Source organism: Pithys albifrons, chromosome 2 (assembly GCF_047495875.1).
Source record: "Pithys albifrons albifrons isolate INPA30051 chromosome 2, PitAlb_v1, whole genome shotgun sequence".
NCBI classification, from domain to species: Eukaryota; Metazoa; Chordata; class Aves; order Passeriformes; family Thamnophilidae; genus Pithys; species Pithys albifrons.
In genome coordinates, this window is record NC_092459.1 from 94779575 (window position 1) to 94800764 (window position 21190).

At 45.6% G+C, this 21190-nt stretch overlaps 1 protein-coding gene across 2 annotated transcripts in view; it reads left to right on the top strand.

The window, feature by feature from the left end:
- LOC139683331 (tubulinyl-Tyr carboxypeptidase 2-like) overlaps positions 1-20984 on the top strand; it is a 60053-nt gene extending 39069 nt beyond the window's left edge. For both annotated transcript variants that reach the window (XM_071578382.1, XM_071578408.1), the window contains 4 exons: positions 2551-2625; positions 11532-11913; positions 13793-13908; positions 18551-20984. In XM_071578382.1, the coding sequence (XP_071434483.1) occupies positions 2551-2625; positions 11532-11913; positions 13793-13908; positions 18551-18620 (643 nt within the window). In that variant the 3' untranslated portion in view covers positions 18621-20984. The remainder of the gene's footprint in view (positions 1-2550; positions 2626-11531; positions 11914-13792; positions 13909-18550) is intronic.
- The last annotated feature ends 206 nt before the right edge of the window (positions 20985-21190 follow it).

Genomic DNA, 21190 nt, shown 5'->3' on the forward strand with positions numbered 1-21190 from the left:
AGTTGAAGGACTGTGAGAAGTAAGTTCATTGAAGGGACTCCAAAATTGAAAGCAGCAAACTTTTTGTTTGAAAGTTATAAAAAACATAATCTAATGGGGAAGTTTCAGGAGGACTGACAGAGGAAATTAAAAAAAAAAATTGGTGTCTGTTTTCTCATATTTACAGAGCAGGGGGTAGATTGTGGTGTGCTGCATATCCAAATGCCTGTAGCAAGAGGAGAGATAATAAATGGACTCCATTTCCACTGTGGAGAGAAGAAATAGCTCCTGATTTAATTTGCAAAGAGAGAGAGATTTAATTTAAATATTAGGGGACCTCCTTAGATACAAGGTTAAGTATAGGATAGATTAGCTGGTGGCTTCCCAGCCCTTGGAGAAGTCAGTTGAAAATAGGTTGAAAAATTATCTGTGAGGAATGATTTAGATTTGGCTTATGCTACCTTGGGCAGAGCAGTGGCTTGAGGGTTCTCCAAAGGCTTTACTTCCAGTGCAAACACAGGGTTTAAGGCCATGCTTTGTCTCAAGCTTATTTAAAGTGGAAGAGGAAAAACTCTCAAGTGCCTGTAGGACTGGTCATCCACATAAACCCTGTGGTTGGTGCTGTACACACAGATAAAAAGCAAACTGTTTGTGGAGTATTCCCCTGGACTGTGGGATGGATGTGTGTGAGGGCACGGCCTGCCCCGTGGGTGCAGGTGGACGCCCATTCTCTGGCCAGTAGTGATGCCTCCTGACTGATGCTCCCCTTGCACAGATCCTCATTCCTGCTCTGGACTGGAGCACCTGCTGTGGCTCCTGGACCCGGGTGTGGGTTACTGTGTGTGCCTGGAGGCAACAGGGCCAGCGTAGGTGCAGACCAGGCATATGGCACACTAAATGGCTTCAAGCTAAATAGCTTTACAACTCGAGCTTTTCCCTGATGCTGCACATTCATTATTGGCTGTGGTTTTGTTTTTTTTTTTTTTTTAAGTAACTTTAGAAGATAGGAAATTCTGTGGATTATTTTGTTTATGGATACCCCCTATGCATCATCTACATGCAAAACTTCTCCAGATGGAGACAGGGCTTTGCAGTGGCTCCTGCTGTGACCAGCACTGAGGAGCCACTGTGGGGGATGAAGGAGTCCCATTGTGTGCTCTCCCTGGGGCTGCTCTGGGCTTCCAGCAGTGGGGTTTCTGTGGCTGATTGTGAGTGTGTGGGAGGCAGGCGAACTCTAATTAGTCTTCTGTACTGCAGGCCGAGTGTAAAGGGTGGTTGTTTACAAATGAAAAGATAATTTCTGACTTGGATAAATGGGACACGGAAAGGCTGTGACAGGCTGTAATAGCAGTGGGAGCTGTACTGCCATTTGCACTCAATACAAGGTTTAAAATGCATGAGATGGGTGAATTAGAAAGTGGGAGAAAACAACTGGTGGTTTCAGATGCATATTTTCATAATCTGCTCTAGTACAAATATTTTTGTCATTTAATGTTGTGTTTCCTTAAAGTAGGAATCTGTTTACAAAGCTCCTCCCAGGGAAAGGATATGGATAGAGAAGACTTCAAAATAGATGTCATCCTTTGGCTTAGTTGTGAAGCTGCCTTTTTTTTTTTTTTTTTTTTTTTTTTTGTGAGGGGGTGGGGAGTGTGTCATTGAATGTGACTCTTTTGGCCTTTTAAAGTCTCCTTTCCGTTTTTTGTTTTAAACTGTCCAGGATTTCAGAATCTGCTTGTGGAAGAGGGTGGGTTACCTAGTTGGTTAATGGTATAGTATCAGTCTGGCACAACAGCTTTCTCAGCTGAGATTGATTGTTTCTTCTCAGAATGCTGTCCCTATCAGATAACCGTATTTCAAAGATGTGTACATTGTAACTAAGGTTTGTGAACTTACAGAATCCTGGCATACATAGTTTCCTGCACTCCTGCAGGAAATGGTGTGAGTTTTGCCACTTTTCTCATCCACAGAAGATGGGGAGCAGCTGCAAGACAATAAATCAGCTTGCAGGGGTGTGCTGTGTCTGTGTTGGTAGAGCTTTCTGCAAAGAAGGCTGTGATAAAAAGGCATTATATTCTTGTCTACAGCTATAGCTATAGACTCACAGAGGCATTTGTAGCTTTCAAGGGGCCATCAGGTAACCATCCTGTCTCACATGGTTTGGGTTTTTTTTATCAGAGAATAGACAGGGTTATTTTGAAAATAAGCTACTCTCAGTGCTGTTGTGGGAGCTTGCATGTTGGCCAGCTTTTGCAGTTCAGTGGGGATTTGTATTACAGTATGAAGTGATGCTCATGGCAGAGAGGACTGCATTCCTCTAACCCATCTTCAGAGACTGAAGGCACTAGGATGCCAAACATCTTTTTTTTTCTTTCTTTTTTTATTTTTTCCTTCTTCCAGTCATGCTCTAGAAGTCAACAGGGCTCTGGCAAGTCACTGAAGAGGATAACCAAGTTCCAGCTCTTGTGGAGATCAGAACTGGAGATGCCTGGCCCTTGGTCTGCGAGAGGACTATTTGATTCCAGTCAACTGCTCTAGATGAAAGGACTGAAAACTGTTTTGTTTCTGTTCTAGGTTAATGGAGACAGCAAAAGAAATGACCAGGGAGTCCTTACCTATCAAATGCCTTGAAGCAGTTATCCTGGGGATGTATCCTTTCCCATGCTTGTGACTCTTTCCACTGCAGTGCTGTTTAATGTATTGCCCTTCCTGGGTGGTGTTTGAGAGGGTCACAGCCAAAGGTGAGTGCCAGCAGCTTGGGGAGCTGCTATGGTGTTGATCAGCCAGTTGCTGAATTGCCTGGGCTTGTTGGTAGGAGTTTGGATGCTGTGTGCCCATTTCACAAATGTTATGGTTTGGCTGTGCACACTGCCTCCTGCCCTGGTAATCTGCATAATGTCAGAATCTGACCCAAACTGTCCAGATAGATATCTGGCTACACAATCCTTGTTTTCTTTTTAGTCTTTCTCTGTTGGTTATTGTTGGAGCTTGGTAACACTTGAGGAGCATGGGTTCAGTTCTCTGTTTGTCTGATGTGTACATGGCCACGTTGTGTTAGCATTTGTCTCTGAGCTCACAGCTGTGCTTTGTACAGAAATATATGTGTATTATAGTTAAATATTTAAGCTTTATCTTAACATAATGCTTGCTTCCTGCTCAAGTTCAGAAAAAAAAGTCGGGAGTATTTTCATTTAGAGGCTGACTCACTTCAACCTTCTTGTGCTGTCACTGGTAAATCAACCTGCGCCATCCTAAAACACGGGAGGGAAGGACAAGGCAGGGCTACAGGAACAAGTTGCCTGATAAATCTCATCACAACTGATCACGTTTGATTTAAAACACAACCCAAAATAAGCCCCGAAGCAAACCAGGTTCTGAGATTTCTCTGCAGTATTTTGCTTGCTTCTGCTGCCCCCTCCCGTGGGAGAAGGAGCTGGCAGAGCCTGACAGGTAGTGCCCACTGTTGACTGGTAAGAAGAGATGACTGCTTGGTGGAGGGGTGGGAAAGGGTTGTGGGCTGAGCAAGTGCAGTGGTGTGGTGTGCCACACTGGTTTCTGGATGCAGTCCCCACTGCCCTAGGAGGTTTGTGGTGTCCTGTTGTGGCTCCTCTTGGCTCCCTGTGTGCCAGGGATAGACCTTGGGTCTGAGTCTGAAAAGTGGCTCTGACTGACAGGGCTTCCCCTGAGAATGCTGTCAGGGTCTGCATGCAGCTAGAGGAGTTCTGGGGGCTTGGTGTCAGCAATAGACTCAAACCAGTGCCCTTCCAGAAGCAGAAGTCATAGAATCATAGAATATCCTGAGCTGGAAGGGACAGATTTCCCTTGAAATGATGTCACTGTGTCTATTGTGTTTGCCCTTGTGTCAGCGTTGTGTCCCAAAATATTTGGGATTGAAAGGGATGGGAGAAATAATCCCCAGGTGGAGTTGATGCTGCTCTGCAGTGTCAGTGTGGCTTGCAGTGCTATATTTCTAGTAGTGAACTGGTTATTCCCCATACCACAGGAGCAAAGGGTGATTAGTGGCCTACAGATACCCATGTGTTGTGGTTTTAGGCCCGGCTGGAAATTAAGCACCACTCAACCACTTGCTCAGCCCTCCCTCTCTGCTCCTCACCCTGGTGGAACTGGGAGGAGAATCAAAGTAAAACTTGTATGTTGAGATAAGAACAGTTTAATAGTTTAAAATAAACTAATATATACTAATAAGGGTAAATGATAATAAAAAGGGAAAAACAAGTGATACACAATACAATTGCTCACCACCTGCTGACCAATGCCAGACCCCTTTTCCTGAACCACATCCCCCTCTTCCAGGTAACTGCCCCCAGTTTATATTCTGGGCATGGCGTTCTACAGTGTGGAATATCCCTTTGTTGAGTTTGGGTCACCTGTTCCAGCTATGCTCCTTCCCATTTTCTTTTGTGTACCTCCTCACTGTCAGAACATCAGACAAGAAAAAAGAGCCCTTGACTTAGGAGAAATGTGACTTAGCAAAAAAACCAAAACAGCAGTGTGTTATCAACACCAAAATCATTCTGGATCCAAAACACAGCACTGTAACAGCTTCTGAGAAGAAATTAACTCTATTGTAGTTGAAACTAGGACATCGTGATAACCTGAAAGTGTTGCTGTTTTTTCTGCTTGCCTCAAAGCTGACTTGTGTTCAGTTTGGTGGGTGTGGCTTTTTTTTGTTTTTTTTGAGCAGTGAGTGAATAAAAAAGTGGAAAACTATGTTGGTGTCATTTAAAGTTTCTTCAGAGTTAAGATTTCTATGAATCTTTCTGTCTCTAGATGCTCCTTAAAAAACCCCAGCCTTATGTTAAACTTTTTTTTTAAGTTGAGAAGGTTTAGTCATGTGAGAGTATGGGACAGGCTTGTCTTTCTAGGACTTGTATTTCCTGTCTTGGAAGTCTCTGTGTGAGAACAGGGACTATCTGCTGGGTGGTGGTCCAGTAATAATTGCATTAAAGTTTAAAATATAACATATGCAATAGAAAACCTATGAATTTCACTTGAGGTGTGGGTACATGGAATAGCAGTGGTGAGTAGATGGACTATCTGAATATGTGTATCTGGAAAGTGGCTCGTTCGAAGCCTGTGCAAAACCTCATGGAGCCATGATGCAGGTGCACCATGAGGGTTTTTGGGAGGCATCTTTGTCATGGCACGTGGGGAAGTTTGCTGATTTTTCTCAGCTGTGAGATTTTGATCTGCAGCTTTGCCCTCTGTATGCAGCCATGGTGAGGCCAGCAACTTTCCAAGGTCAGGTGGCTTCCAGAGAAGAGGTGTGCTTACCCTCTCCCGAGTGTCCAGCCAGTGTCTTCACATAGACCTGAGCTGAGCAGCCCTGTGTGTGCGTATTAACCTCTGGTTCCATTCCATGTCTCTGGAAATAAGGTACTGCTTGTAATTTGTGTGCTGGCAGGCTTTGCCATGTTGCTTGGATACTGGAGAAAGCACAGCCCACTCCAGTGGACCCTTGTCGTGAGCCTCCATTCAAGGGCAGCTTGCACAGAGCAGCTTAGCAAGATGTCATTTTAATTGAGTGGCTCACTGGCTTGTGCAACTGCCTGTTACGATGCGACTTATAAAATGCTTTTCTAATCCCTCTTGGTGCAGAATTAAGTTTGGCATAATTGCCTGTGCACTAGATCTTGAAGCATTTTTATAGGGCAGTGAGTTAAAATATTGAGCTACCCTGTCTGCACACACCAAGGAAGCAGCTGCTGAGAGATGACTGAAAGCTTGTACAGATCTTCCAATATTATTTTGTATCAGTCTGCATAGCTCTTTTTCTCTGTGTAGCTGTCTGAACTGGCTTCATATCTCTCCGCTTACATGATCTGCTTGTCAGTGCCTAACCAGAAACATTCCTCCTGCTGTCTTCCCCAGGGCATTTCTCAGTTCAGTTGTAAATCAGCCGAGTAATGGTGCATTCAGCCCACTCGTTCTGAGCATAGTTCTGAGCATAGATCCAATTGACGTGAGCTCAAGAAAGGGAGTAGTAAACCAGAAAGTGCCAAGGGAATTTTATCTGTGCTGTATTCACTTTACTGAAATGTGGAGAGCAAAATATCAGAGGGGGAGAGCGAAGCAGCACAGTCCATCCATCCTCAGGGTGTCTTGTGAGCATGTCTCTGTTGGCTGAACATAATTCACTCCCGTTGCCTTCAGCATGCTTCTCCCAGTTCATGTGAGGTAATGGTTGGGCCCATGCAGGGTATTAGACCCCCTGTCCAATAATACCATTAAACAAGGAAGAGGATAGCAAAAGTGTCTCAGGAGGGAGAAATTATTTGATATATCTATATACACCTATACCTTCTGTGCATTTAATTAGTGAATAATGGTTATCACCAGTGGAGACTGGGGTGCATCCAGCTCCTCCAGCCTAGCAGATACCCCCCTCGGCTGAGAGCAAGTATTTTCAGTAAGGGGAGAGTTTCTTGCAGTTATTGCAGGATACTGATGTCCTTGTAGAGTCCCTCTTTGCTTCCTGCATGCTTGTCTACAGCTTGACCCACTTGCTATTTGAAAGAGAGAAAGGGAATATCTCCAGCCTCTCTGGTAGCTGGGAAGAGCTGGGAGAGAGCTTTTAATTGCTTACATTGTCATGGTGTAATCTTATGATAGTCGCCTCTGACTGCAGCTGGGCACTGGACAGTAAGTTTCTCAAAATGAGGGATGCCAGCCCAGCAGTCCCCCTTTGGGAGGCTGAACCAGCTGCTGAGGCCTTTCTTCATGGACACTGGAGCTGCCAGGGGGAACTCTAGGCCCTCTGCATAGACAACATCCAGATGTGGGCTTGGTAGTACTCTGCCTTACAGTAAGCAATCCCAAGCCTGTGGAAAATCCATCTGACTTTAGACTGTGGTTGGAAATGTCTCTGAGTGTTTGCTGCTGGTGGCTGGAGGCCCTCTGAGTCGTTGCTTGGTTGCTTGGAAAAACAGCTCTTCTGTTTCTAATGAAGCTTTATCTGATGGTTTTGAAGCTGAGGTTTTATTTTCCTCCTGTTATACCTCCTTGCTCTGAGCTAGCAGCTTCAGCATTGCTGGTGTAAATAAAGCTTCCTCCTCCCTCCTCAGCCTGCTCTCACCCCTCCAGCTTGCTGGTGCCCAACCCTGACACAGCCTGCCATGATGACTTGGGGTACCTACTCATGCCTCCCCAGCCAGTGTGAGTGGCAGGAGAGAAGAGAACCAGGCACCCTGTGGTTTTCTGGGCTCATCTTGACCAGACTACAGCAAAAAACACCCTTACTGGACTCTTAAGACATGAAGCATTGCCACGCCATCTTGTCTGATATAAATGAGGGAGAATTTCAAACTAATAAATGAGAAATTGATTAGCACAGGCAGTGCAATGGGCACTCATTTGCTCAGTAGCAGGTTCATCTGGCTTTCCCTTTTTTGTCTTTGGTTTGCAGGGATGTTGGATGTGATGTTGGGTCTTCCTGCTGCTGGAGAAGCCTTTACAATTCTGGGCACTGGGACGAACTGGGTGCTTAGATTCACTCAGGCATTGCTGTGCTGCTAAAATAATTGATGCTGGCACTCACATCTGAAGCCTGAGCATGTGCTGGTTTGTTTGAGGCCTCTGCAGGGCCTTGGTGTGCTGTATTGACGTTTGGGCTTTTTCCCTTTGAGGCTCAGAGGAGAGTGCCCTGCCCCAGGGGACTCTGTTGGTGCTGCAGGCAGGGGACACAGTGAAGGGACAGCATTGGTCACCTCACCTGCCACTAGCATGTCCCTTGCATGTCCCTTTGACAGTTGTTGCCTGTCAGCTTGGCAAAGGCACCAGAATTTTTTGCCCCCAGCTGAACTCCTGATCAAGCATGTTTGGACGCAGGTGCACTGCAGGGCTCCCAGTGTGTCCCCTCACCTGCTGTACAGCTGGCTGTGCTTCTAGCAGTGCTGGGAAAATTGCTGGTGGCAAGTTACCTGAGCTCACCTAGCCATGGGGAGCCAGCTACCATCTGATGGGCACCGTCAGCTTCTAAGACAGAGTTCCAGCAATGTTGGAAGCCCAGAAAGGCAATAGGTGGCTTACCAGAAGATTAGTATTGTTAGAATTAGAGTTTTGCTGGAGCTAAAGGAACTGTATTGTTAAGGAAGAGAGTAGGGGGAGGGGCTAGTTAAGTTTCCAACCATTAGGTGCTTAAAAAGGCAGTTTCGACTTTTTTCGTGCCTTTGGAAGGGGGTGGGAGTCTTGGGCAAGATTGTGAGTCTCCTAGTACTAGCCAATAGGAATGGAGGCAGGGACTTTTGCAGCTGGGATAGGGTATAAAAAGTTCTGTTTCTTTGTGCTCTGGATCTGTCTCTCGGGCCAGAGAGAGACACATCTGGTTCAGCCGAATCTGTTAAATAAAACAGTTTTGCTTCAACAACTTTGTTCCCTCTAAATTTTATTGGTAGGTGTGGGCATTTCTCACAGTATCCCTCTTGTGTGGTCTCCAAGGAGATCAGTATCCCTCAGTACTGTTTTTCTGCTGCTTTGATTTACATGAAGACCAAGGATCGGGAGGCCACTGAGCTTTTGCTGCAGCTGCTTTTGCCCTCTCCTGCTCTGCCCAGCTTTTCTATTGTGGCACGTAATTTACTCCCCGCCTCTCCATCCTGCAGTTACAGTCCCAGCTCAAAAGTGTGATTACAGCTGCAGCGTTGCTGTGTCGTTGCCTTTTGTTTGCCACAATACAGCTCTCCTTGGGCAGAGCAGAAAGGAAGAGATATAATAATGATGCATGGATGGAGGGGAAGATCTGACATGCCTTTCCAGCCCATTTGCTGTGTATTTCATCTCGGGTGGGGACTCTCGTTAACTAGTCACTCAGCAGAAGCAACCTGTACCTAAAGGTTAATTTCCACAGCGGTTGTTGCTGGGTTATTTGATGGTGGGTAATTTCTGCCCTCAAAAGATTCTTTTACTCCTACTTGGTATTTAATGAGATTAAATTGCAACTTCTCGGAGACCTCATGGCAGAAGTGTGTATGCGTGGCAGGTGGCCACCAAAGCTTTGTGTGGACTTAATAGAAAGGCACTTGGGGAGCAGAGAGAAAACTCTTTCATAATGAGGGGGAAAAGTAGTGGCGATGTTTGAAAGCTACATAGGTGTTAATAAAAGATACTGCTTTTTCAGTTACACAGAATGATAAATACAATGGGCTTTTGCAAGAATCTGTCTGTAGGACACAAATTATTGTAACATGACTTTGATGTACACAGGATGCTCCTTTTAAGGACCAAAGCAAGGTGACCTTTTACATCAGGTGACTGTGGGCTGATTTTTCCAGTTGACATAATGGTGCTGGGCCCCATTCTGACCTGGCACTGAATTAATTTAATTCATTTAATTCTACCAATGGCATGTTTTTTTTCTTGGAGAACCTAGTCCTAAGGCAACAGTGATCTGGTGAGACCACCAAAGGCAAATAGGGCTGCTTCTGTTGTGTCAGTGTGGTTGGTATCAGGGTGGGCTTTGTCAGCTGTTACAGGGTGCTTGTGTTTGATGTAGGTGGGGCAGGAGGTGTGTGCATGTAGGCTTGGCTGGATGAGGGGTATGTGTGTGTTAGGGAGGTCTGTGCTCTGCATGCTCATCCAGACATAGGGTCTACAAACAGCAAAGTGCCCCATGAGCTGGGTAGTCTTGTCCGTTCCTATACCCTCTCATAATTTTCTCCAGGCTGCTAAAGCTGATGACATCAATCACTGAATGCAGTTAAACATGTTTGACAGGGAACGGAAGAGCTTCCCTGTGGCTGTTCTCAAAGATTTGTGCCAATGTGTTTTTCTTGCCTGTTGTTTTTTTGGTTGGTTTGTTTAACTCCTTGCTCTCAACCTCAGATTCTGGGCAGTTAATGAATCTCATATTACCTGGTTTCTGCATTCACTTTGAGGGAAAATGTTTGAAAATGTGAAATTCAACAAGTATGTAGTGGGGGAAACATCCCCCTGAGAAAATGCTTTAGAGACAGATGAGAGTCACTGAATGCTTTTCCTGCATCCTTGTAGAGAAAAGAGGTGAAACATATAGTGTGGGCAGGAATCAGCATCCCAGGGAGTTTCACTGGTGGTGACGTGGTGGCATGCCAGGCTGGGCAGAACCAGAACTGAGCCCAGATTGTTTTATGGTGTTGGTACAAAGGCTTTTTCTGTTCTCAGCTTCCCAGCAGCTGCCAGACAGCCATGCTGTGGAGGCGAGGGAGGAAGGCTGGCCACAGTAACATCCCAGGAAATCTCAGCTGTGCAGCGGCTCTTGTTTTGCTGCCCTTTTTGTGCATGAGGTAGGAATAGGAGGAGATGCTGGAGATCCCCAAAGCAGAATCCTGGTCTGAGCTGGTTCCTGCAGCTCCAGTGGCAACTAATGTCACTCCTCCATCTGTCAGGATGCCCTGACGTTATCCTGTCAATGCTGCCCTTTGAGCCGGTGTCTTTTGTAGTGGCAGCACCCTGACCAACTGCCTTGACTGCATTTGCTTCCAGGGATGGCTCCAGGGTTACAGCAGGTGCCTCTGGCTGAGTTAGCCCAGGCTGGAGAGTGTTGCTGCAGCCTTTTCTGGTCATCCCTCCTCCCTTCCCCAGGCGTGGGTGAGGGCCTCAGCTGGAGAGGGGAAGGGCACCTGCTGTCCCAGGGGCAGGTGCCAGCACGTGGAGCCAGCGTGAGTTTCATCTGTCCGAGGATGAGCTGCAGGAGCTGCGTGTGATGTAAGTGCTGACGCAAACCGGCTTGCATGAGGGATTCTCAGTCTGTCCTTTCTCTGGCACGGGCCAGCAGCCTCCCAGGGAGATGACCCTGGACTTGGGCATAGCTCCCCTCTGAGATCACATACTACTACATTGTTGCAGAGCTTGGTCCTGGACTCTGCATGTGCTGCATTTGATTTGGGCAGCCAGTGATTCGAGGGACAGGCTTTGCTTTTTAAAAACATTTGTTCCTGACCATTTCTCTGCTTATCTAATTACCTGGCTGGGAGCTTTATTTTGTTTGTCTCAGCAATGGGTTACAAGGGTAACATTCAAAAACATTATTGCATGAGGAGTGGCAACGTTGAGGGCCAATTTACAGAAGGAAAGGCAGACTGTCACCTTGGAGAGGAATAAATTTGGATTTTTTGATAGTTTTTGAAGATGTGAGAAAATGAGGCTCAGTAACCTGAATCGTGCCAAGCCTCCCATGAAAGGGAGGTAAACGCTTTTCCCTTTTGGGAGCGTGGGAGATTGATGTTGTTATCAAATGAAGTTTCCCCAGATCAAGGAGAGGTGGTCTCTCTTTGGGCATGCTGACTCAAACAGTGTTGTGGTTTTTTCCCTTCCCCTAAGTGTCATTAATAGTCAGGCCCTTTCCTGTCTGAATCATTGCATCTTATTGTCCAAGCAATGAAATAGGCTTTGGCAGCATTGACTGTTTCTGGGACAGAACGAAAATAAATTTTGGTTTGCAAGAAAGCCGTTTCCCTGGCAGTTAAGAAAACAAACTGAACTGCTGAAGATGTTTTACAGGTGTAATTGTGTGGACTCCTTTCCCAGCACTGTTGTTGCCTTGATGCAGTGCACACCAGATACTTAACGAACGGGCAGCCCTCCGTGGAACGATTCCCCATCAGCTTTAAAACCCACTTCTCAGGGAACTATTTTCATCATGTGGTGCTTGGGATTTACTGCAACGGCCGGTACGGCTCGCTGGGCATGAGCAGACGATCAGATCTGATGGACAAACCTCTAACTTACCGAACTCTGAGCGACCTCATCTTTGAATTTGAAGATTCCTATAAAAAGTACTTACATTCAGTCAAAAAAGTAAAAATCGGATTGTATGTCCCACATGAGCCGCACAGCTTTCAGCCCATCGAGTGGAAACAGCTGGTCCTTAACGTATCCAAAATGATGCGCACTGAAGTCAGAAAGGAGCTGGAGAAGTTTGCCAGGGATATGAGGATGAAGGTAGGTCCGTGCACCCGGGTGGTGGGCTCAGAAGCAGCTGTGGTTTGTCCTATCCCCCAGAGATGGGTCATGCTCTTTGTCAGCAGACCGATCCCGGCCTGAGATGAAGCAGGTATCAGGTGGGTTAGGGTGTGCTTACATCTGTCTTGGTGTTGCTCTCCCTAGGTTTGGTGTGTTTTCAAGACCTTGTAGCTATTTAGTTTAAGGACCTTACCTTCAGCCTGGAAAACACTTGAATCCATACTTGTCCCTGGCATTCAAAGACCTATTGCTCACTTTGCTTTTCTCAGTGACTCCAGAAAGAAGCTGGTTGGGAAGAATCAGCATGGCTGGGGCTGGAACTGGTGGGAAGGGCTCTGTCACAGGTAGAGATCTCTACTCTGCATCTGAGCTGCAAGGGGTGCCATGGGACATCTGTGTCAGTGGATGCCTCTTCTTGCAGGGCATGCCAGTGGGCTTGCCCTGTGCCACCTGAGATTCACCACCCGCAGCTAAATCGCAAAGTGGATTCCATGGGAAAGGCGAGTCAAGGGAATCCTTGGCAGACTGGTGCTTCCCTGCCAGTTGGTTGGACTGAAGAGCTCAAAGGGAAACAACGGAGAGGTACAGGGCAGGCTGCCAAGGCACTGGAGGGTTTGGCTGCCTTTGGGGATGAGGGGTATCCCTGACTGAGCCTCCGAGCCTGGCATAGGCAATGACCTGTTTGTGGTCATGGAAGGGATTTGATGCCTTTCCAGCCTGCTGCTGGCAGTGAGAGCAGAGCAGGTGTGTTGCTAAGTATGGGTCTGGCTCTTGTGGAGAGGTATGTGGAATCACATCCAAGTTATTCTGGGTTCCTGTCCCCTTCCCTGCTAAAGAACGGCTCCTACCCGCAGCCACGTGCCTTTTTGGTTGAGGCACCTGCCCCCTTGCCCTGACCTTGGGGCGAGCATTGCCAATGGCATTGTAGTGCCTGTGTTCTGCTGCCATCTCCCCTGCCCTGCCAAGGACCATCTTGTAACAAACTATGACCTTAAGAATATGGGCTTGATTACTGATGTAATTACTTTTTTTCTTTTCCCTTCTTCTCTGTTCATACTTTTAATACTATCTAGAGAGCAAGCAGCTGACACATGCCATGGTTGAAGGAGTCCATAGGATGGATGACTTACTGAATTTTGTACTTGCTTTTGATTGAGGGACCAGCTCTGTGTGTGTGCTGAGCTGTGATGTTGAGTCCGGCCCTTGTGAGTACCTCAGGGCCAGGACCACAGTCCTGAACTGAAGGCATAAGGCTGTGCATCTGACTGTTCCTTTGGGTTACTTCAAAATTTGAGCTGCTTGATTCAGAGGGCTCCTGTTGTGAGGGATTGACTTTGGAGGATCAGGTCTTTAATATAGCCTGGACCGCGAGTGTCATGCTGATGGCCTTCTGAGGTTGGAGGGCCTGGAGGAGGCAGGCAAGTTGGAGACCTGCTGAAAAGTCTGACTGTCAGAGAGTTCAACTGCCAGCCTCAGAGATGGTCACCTCTGTCTGTGGATTGAAAAGCTGGAGAGGGTGATTTGACTGCCTGAGTTTCTTTCAGCTGAGGCTCAAAGCCATTTTTCTTATTCCTTGCTGTTGCCAGCACTGAAGAAAGCCGTGGATGAGACAGTATTCAGCTGGGAACTGAATTAATTACTGACTTCAGCTAATTTTTGCAGGGGGTCCCTGAACAGCTATCACGTGGTAACAGCTTTGGGTTCCTCCTAACCTGGGTAGGGTTTGAATATTCCCCAAGGGACTGAAGGCTCTTTGTGTGGCATCCCTGCTAGTCTATGAGGCCCTTTAATTTTTTTATTTTCAGTGAATCATTGCCTTTATTGAAGGCCACTTGCTTCCCTCCCCCATCTCTCACAGATTCTGAAACCCTCAAGTGCCCATTCTCCGATGAAAGATCGATCACGGGGTAAGTCACTGTCCCCACGTCGACGGCAAGCAAGCCCTCAGAGACGGGTGTGCAGAAGAGATAAATCGTGAGTATATTCCTGCCACCATCACTGCTGGGGCAGAAACAGAGGGTGATGGTGTATTGTTTTGCTGTACAAAACTTACATGCTCACTGGCATATATAGGAAGACTGTGTCAGGTACCTTAGTTGTCAGAGAGGCTCCAGCAGCCAGTGGTACTGCCGATGTCCTGGCATTGCAGTCCTTCCTGGTGCCTGATGACCCCTCCGTGCAGCGTCCTTGGACTGTCCAACTTACAGGGATGCTAGAAAAGTAAACCTTTTCCCTTCTTTCAGAAGTGTAAACATCACTTGCATTGTATTCTTAAAAGAATCTCAGACCAGTTCCCTTGTGTGTTGTAGCTAATAGTTGTTCTTCAGCTGCGTGGGCAAGCATGGACTGACTGCATGCAATACCTCTACATGGGTAACACTGGGCTTCCAGATCACAGGCCTTTTACAGCCACTGTCAATGCAGACTCCCTTCCCTTAGATGTGGAAGAGTTGAGTTGTAGCTGTACTGCCTCATGCCAGGAGCTGACAACTGTGAAAGCCTATATGTAACCCAGATTAGTCACATATTTATGATCATCATTTTTTAAATAGGCTCCCAGACTGTCTCAGCACTTATTTATTTATTTTAAAGCAGCTAACAAAGACATTAGACTAACTTTCTAAAGATAACTTCAAGATACTTTAGCAGCAGATGATTTCACAGCAGGCTTTTATTTTTACATGTGAATTCACACTCAGTCCACGATGCTGTACTTTGGACTTCATCACTGAGAACTCCTTGTTTAGTGCACAGATAATTATAGTTGTAATGGGCTCAGCTGCTCCAGGCTTCTTTACCTCCTGGATTCTCTTTGAGGGACAGTTTCATTTTTGGGTTTCTGATAGTTTCTGCAGTTGCTGGAGTGGATTATGTATGTGGAGAGGAGTGAGTCTCACTGAGCTTGGAGACTCTCCAGTTGGGCTGGTTTCCTGATAAAGCTGCTGGGTATGTGGCTGCTCTGCAGTGACTGATTCCTCCTTGGCAGCTTTGCTTTTCCAGGACAGAAAGACAAGTGACATATGGGTGGCCTTGCAGTGACTCCAGCACCTGTTACCTGCTCAGTGGTTCTGTTGCTTTGTATCTAGAGCGAATTATATGTCATTCTAAAATAAACCCTGGGTCACCATAAGATCCAGGACCCAGCCAGAACATGAAGAGCTCTGAGCTCTGAAGGGGGAATGGTAACCCCTTATCAGGGGTGAGCTGAATGATACACACGGGCATGTACAGAGGTTGACATGGGGTGGGAGATACAAGAGGGGAAATTGGGTATTTTATTCAGCATATTGATGGATCTCTGAGAACCCAGTGGAGTGGGAGGCCCTTTGTGTTACACACCAAAGATGAAAGGCTTTCAGGTTTGCTAGACTTTAGGGTGAAATCCTAGCTAAAGGATGGCTGTGATTATCAACACCTTTTTTGTGGATCTTTTAGTCACACGCTGTAATTGCAGCTTTTCCAAGCTTGAAGGGGAGGGGAGAGAAGTGTTTTGCTCTAATGTGATCTGGCATTTGAAAGGCTTCACCTGCTGATGACAAGCTGTTATTACATCTTAGGTTTTGTCAACAGTAAAATTATATGGGCCTGCTGGGAGAAATCTCCCACTGAAGAATATGGGAACTGGAATGGTGAACTGGAATGTCTTTGTCAGATTGTTTCTGAAGGACAAAGACTAGAGTGGTGCGTAAGGATGGAAGAGGATTTTTCATCCTCAAACCTTTAACTTCTCATCCTGATTCCTTACAAGTTTATTAGGTAAATGTTAATGGTGGCTGCTAGCAAGCCCACAATAGCCTTTTAGCCTGGAAATGCAGCCAGAAGGCAGATAGGGCACATTGCAGGAAGCAGGTGGCAATGCAATAGGCAGTACATGCCTGTCTAGGAGGCTGGTGTGTAGTCAAATTTCAGCTCATTAACTGAGCTATGTAACAGCTCATGTGCTCTTAGCCCACAGCTAGTGTGATCCTGCTAAGGGTGGCCAGCATGAATACAGAGGACATAGGGTGGTGTGAATCTGGTAAGTCTGAAGCTTTACTGTGTCCACTTGTCCATCTCTGAAGTCCCAAAGTGGGAGGGTGCAGTAAATTGCAAGCCTGTGCTGCAATGGGCAATGCAATGTTTCATCCTCAGTGGGAGTGCTTGGAGCTGAAGGGGTTTGGGAGAATTGCTGTAAGTTTGGAAGGCAGGGTCATGCAGCAGCCTGGAGAATCTCTGCTCCTAATTGTCAATGCACCAGATCTATTTCCTTTCAATTTCATATTGAGGCTTAACACCTGTGCTCTGTGTGTGTCATGGCAACACTGGCCTTGTGTGCTTCCGGCCCAGTGTCGCTGTTGAAAGGAAAATTCCGTTTCACTAGGATGTGCAAGAGGGCAGGATTATATTAGGATCATGTTAGGATGTGTAAAGTCAGGCAGATCCAGTGCAGACAACTCATGAGTATTGTGTACTCAGCAACTAGGCACAGCTTGCTCACCTGCTCATGGTCAAGGCACTTTGGACAGGAGGTGTGATCTGATGAGCCAGTACAGGGGAGATTCAGAGGGCAGGTTTGTTGTAAGGTCATTTGCTGGCCCAGAAGAAAGGGATCTGTGGTGCCTCTGTTCCAGCAAATCTTGTCTTTCCTAAAACCTTATGGAGGACTGTCTGTTTGTAGCTAGAAGCTACAGAGATTTGTGGTGGATGGGTGGAAACAGGCATGTCATCATGGGTGTGCAGGGACTCCCCATCTCTGTTGGGTAATTAGAAAAGGTAGAACCATCAAGATGTACTTTAATTAAAACCATATTCTGCCTTTAATTAAAGGGAGAAGGGGATAAAAGGATGTGAAGAGGATCCCTAAATTGGAGGGAGGGAGGGAGGAAGGACACTGGAAATTTCATACAGTGCATCTCTTGCTGGTCTCTGATTCCTATGCAAGTTCTGAGGAATGCAGCTTGTAGGTTGTTTACTGGCTAGTCAAATCCCATCTGCTCTTAAGGAATTAGGTGGAAAAATCCAAACTATCTTGCAGTGATTTCTTCAAGTTTGATCCCTTAGAGGTGCTTGGGTAAGTGGCAAAACAACAGGTTTCATTCAGTGTGCAACTAGGCAGAAGAGCATTAGCTGCCCATAGCAATGTCCCCAGCTCTCAAATGCTGTGCAGATTCTCAGCAGAGATACGGTGCTAGCAGTTCTGCTCTTAAAATAAATATTTAAAAAATCCTTACTGAATTAAGTAATTAAAAAAGATTTTGGAGGCTCTGCCACACGTGTATGTGTGTATGTGTAAGCTACACACCCTCACCTCTTAGGGCTGCAGTAGTACAGTCCTTCTATTGGTGCATGCACCCAGCACATTCCACAGGCAGGGCCGGGCTTTCCCTGGCCTGCCTATGCCACGCTGCCTCTCCCAGGGCAGCGCTGGCTGCCCAGAGCTGCTCCAGTGTAAATGGGCTGGCAGCCTGCAACGGGGAGATAAGCACCAGCCTGGCTGTGCAAACCCAAGGGTCACATCTGCTGCATAATGAGCAAAGAGTAAGTGCATAGAGCTGCAAGCTGGGTCTGAGGAGGTGTAGGAAAGCACTGGAGCCATTAGCAGCCTCACAGAGTACTACCATAGGCTTTAGCTGTGTTTCTGGAGGAAGCAGACACACTCTAGAGTACTAGGAGAAATGTGTGTTCTAAACAATGTCTGTCTTTAGAAAAGCAAACATACGGCTTAGTGTGAAAGCAGCAAAGAGCCTGGAATAAACTCTCAAATTAGACACCCATAGACTATAAATCAGCTGAATTGTTTTGGTTTGACAACTTTGTTGGAGGAGCTTTTCCACTGCTTGCTAAATAGGGAGAGACTGACTGCTCAAGGTTTCGTTTGGTCAGGCTGTTGATACATTTAAATGACTTAACAGCATATGTTTATGTGTGATTACTCAAGTGAATGGCTGAACTGTATCAGAATGTCAGGTGCCAGGAGACCCCTGAGATGAGCTCAGTTGGTTAGAGCACAGTGCTGCTAACACCAGGGTTGTGGGTTTGATCCCTGTATGGGCCATTCACTTAAAAGGACTCGATGATCCTTGTGGGTCCCTTCCAACTCTGAATATTCTGTGAAATGAGAGGAGAGGGAGACTGAAGGGAGTTCACTTTGTGTTTTCTGTTTGGTGGGCTCTAGCCCTTCACACAGACCTAGCCAAGAGGAAAGGGCAGGCTCAGAGAGGGAAGACAGTGGCTATGTGAGAGGCCCTGCCTGTTTGCTGTCAGCTGTTTCAGCTTTATCCTAAAAGCTGAAGTCCTGCCCTGGGGTACATGACAGGTGTGGTATGTCTAGTCTTAGCTATGCATTTAGGCCCTCTCTCAAGTCAGAAGCAGTGGGTGCTTCTGGGCTCAGATCAGGGAGCCCAGCATGGGTCAGGTCATCCTGTTCTTCACTGGTATGTGCTTCAGAGGCAGCACACAAGTAGCTCAATCACACCAGTTCCTGTGGTAGGTTCAGCAGGATCGTGCTTACAATGAGAAAATTAGATGTAGTGAGGCCTATTTGAGGTAACCCTTTCTCTGTGTTACCAATGTGCTGTCCACACCTGCAGCAGCGAGTGTGGCACTGCTGGTCAGCTCTTCCCTCCTTTGCTCACAGGCCTGCAGTGGTGGACAAGAAAGGAGACCTGGCAACGCTCAACGAGGTGGGCTACCAGCTCCGCATCTAACAAAGCCATACCAGACAGAGCTTCCTGCTGCTTCCCACTGCACTTTACCTGCACTCCGTTGGAAGGAAAAGGGAACAGGACTATTTATTAACTTATGTACTCCCACAATAGAAGTTTTACCTAGAAAATAGAAGGGGAATTTTTTTATTTGGTGGCAGTATTTATTTCAATTTATAGAAAAGGTATCAGCAAAGAGAACCTAAAATTAGGTTTGCCAGGATATGAGATTTTTTTCCCCTCCAGTCATGTAGCAGGTGACTCCGGTGGTGTGAGTTTCTTCAAATACCATTTCCCTGTACAAGTGTTAATTGAACTTGGCATTGTGCTGGGTAGTAGAACTGAGGAATCATATTGTTAATGTTAAGATGTGCTGGGGTGCAGTGCAGTTTGAAGAAAAATCATATACAGTATTAATCTTTAATTCAGCAATAAAAGCAAGCAGTGCAGAAGTGGCGTAAGTTTTTAAAGTATCAACATTACCTCACTAGACTTAACAGATATGCAAAACTGTCAGTATTATTGTTTTTTCACTAATTTGTACTGTTTCCCAGCATTTCTGGTAGTATTAAAACAGCACTGGATGTTTTACTGCCACCTGTATTATGGTTTTCTGCATGTTGCTGGAAGATGTTAACTAATAGTAATATGCAAGTGTACTCTTAATACTGACATCTTATTAGGCAAGATATGAGGTTTTGGATTTTTTAAATGATGATAATTGATGAATAATGAATTTTTAAACTTTCATATTTTTTTTATACTTTTGTCACAAGCTTTTAGTCTTTCCGGACTACACTGCTAAAGCACAAAACGTAGAGATTGCTGTTTTGGAGAGACAAGTGTTCACCTGATAGTCAGTTTTTATCTCATATATGTACCTGGAATAATGGAAAAACTGTCAGAATAGCTAACCTGAGTCTCTGTCCTTTTCACATTTGTGTGTAAATTTGAATCTTGTCTTTAAAGGGCTGAGCAGTCTCCAATGGTGATGCTTTGACATCTTATATTAAATCAGAAATGGCAAGTTGAAGTCAGCCTTCTGCTGTGCTGCTCTAGGGGGTTTTTCCTACATGTGTTGTAGGTCTCACTGCTTAGGGAGACCTGAATAAGGAAGTATGCCTGCAATAGCTTAAAATTAAGCTTTTCTGCTTCCTTCAAACTCAGTCCTTTTGCTCTAAGACGTGGCTGAGGACCTATGATGGACAGCAGCATTCTCAACTGACATGGCAAGACTTACTGGGGTTCACCATTCACATTAGTGAAGTTCTCTGGAAGTATTCACGTGCTGCATTCTTGGAAATATTTCATTAGGTGCCTAAATATAAACTGGATTCTTGTGCAAGTCCAGCCTCTACCCTTTGTGCTGTGCTTATAGATGATACTGCCATGGGCCTTGTGTACCTCCCCTTCTGGGCACTTACTTTTTGGGATCTCAATGAAGACAGGACGTTGTAACAGGCTGACAATAATGCTTAATCAAACGGAATGATTTAAGCTCCCAGAACGCTTCTATCAGCCAGCAGATGAATGAGTACAGAAGGAGGCAACTGCTTGCACACAGACCTCATTGCTCAAAAAAGTCAATGAATTTTCACCTGCCCAGGACAGGAAGAAAACACCAAGACCCTGCAACCTTCCACAACCACTGAAAGGCTTTCTACTAATTAGACTTCAGAAAAGTCTAGAAAGAAAACTTTTCAAATCTATGACACTTCTTTGTCCAAGTTTACCATATCAGTTACAGGGAGGCCTTTCCCATCCCTCCTTCTGTAAACTCTTCCACTCCTGTGTTCACAATAGGGATTTGTTTGGTTAAGGAGTGAAGCTGAAGAGAGGGAAATACTGCTTTTGTAGAAATTATTGTGTAATTTGACATCAGCTGCAGAGTTTCAGACTTTGTGCTGCTGTGTCTTGTGACCTAAACAATTTTTTTCATGTATTCCTTAGATTTCTCATGGATAAAATGATGTGGAAAAACTTTTGATCAGCTGTTTCCTATAGCACAAGGTTATCTGATATGTTGCAAGTTTTTTCTATGAAACCATGGTTTACTTCAGCCCAAGTATTGTCTGTATACAGTTTTTACTACTGTTCAGCACAATTTGAGTTATTTTCTCTTAACTTATACTGAAGCCTTTAATGCTGTAGAAGTGTGTGACAAATTGCTTTTGGTACTTGTTTTGATGTTCAGCTGAAATATTCTCTTGAAACTTGCTTATGATGGCATTTGTCTTAAGTGTGGTTCAAGTGACAGCAAAGTGGTCAAATAGCATAGAAAACATGCATGACTTTTTGGGCTTTTTTTCATCACTTGTAAATGCACAGCATGAAACTTCAATAAAAATATCATCGTAGTTTTTTTATGACTTATGGGGTTTTTTGTTTTGCTCTTAACACAGACTATAAGAGTTGCTACAACTAAACAATGTTTTTTAGCTGCAACCTGGATGTATCCAGAAATTTGTTGCATCTATTTACGCATGTTGGCATCTGTGAGATTGAGCTTTGAGATTACTCAGACAGCATGTGGTATCAAACAGGGAGTCATCCTCAGCATTAACCTGACTGTT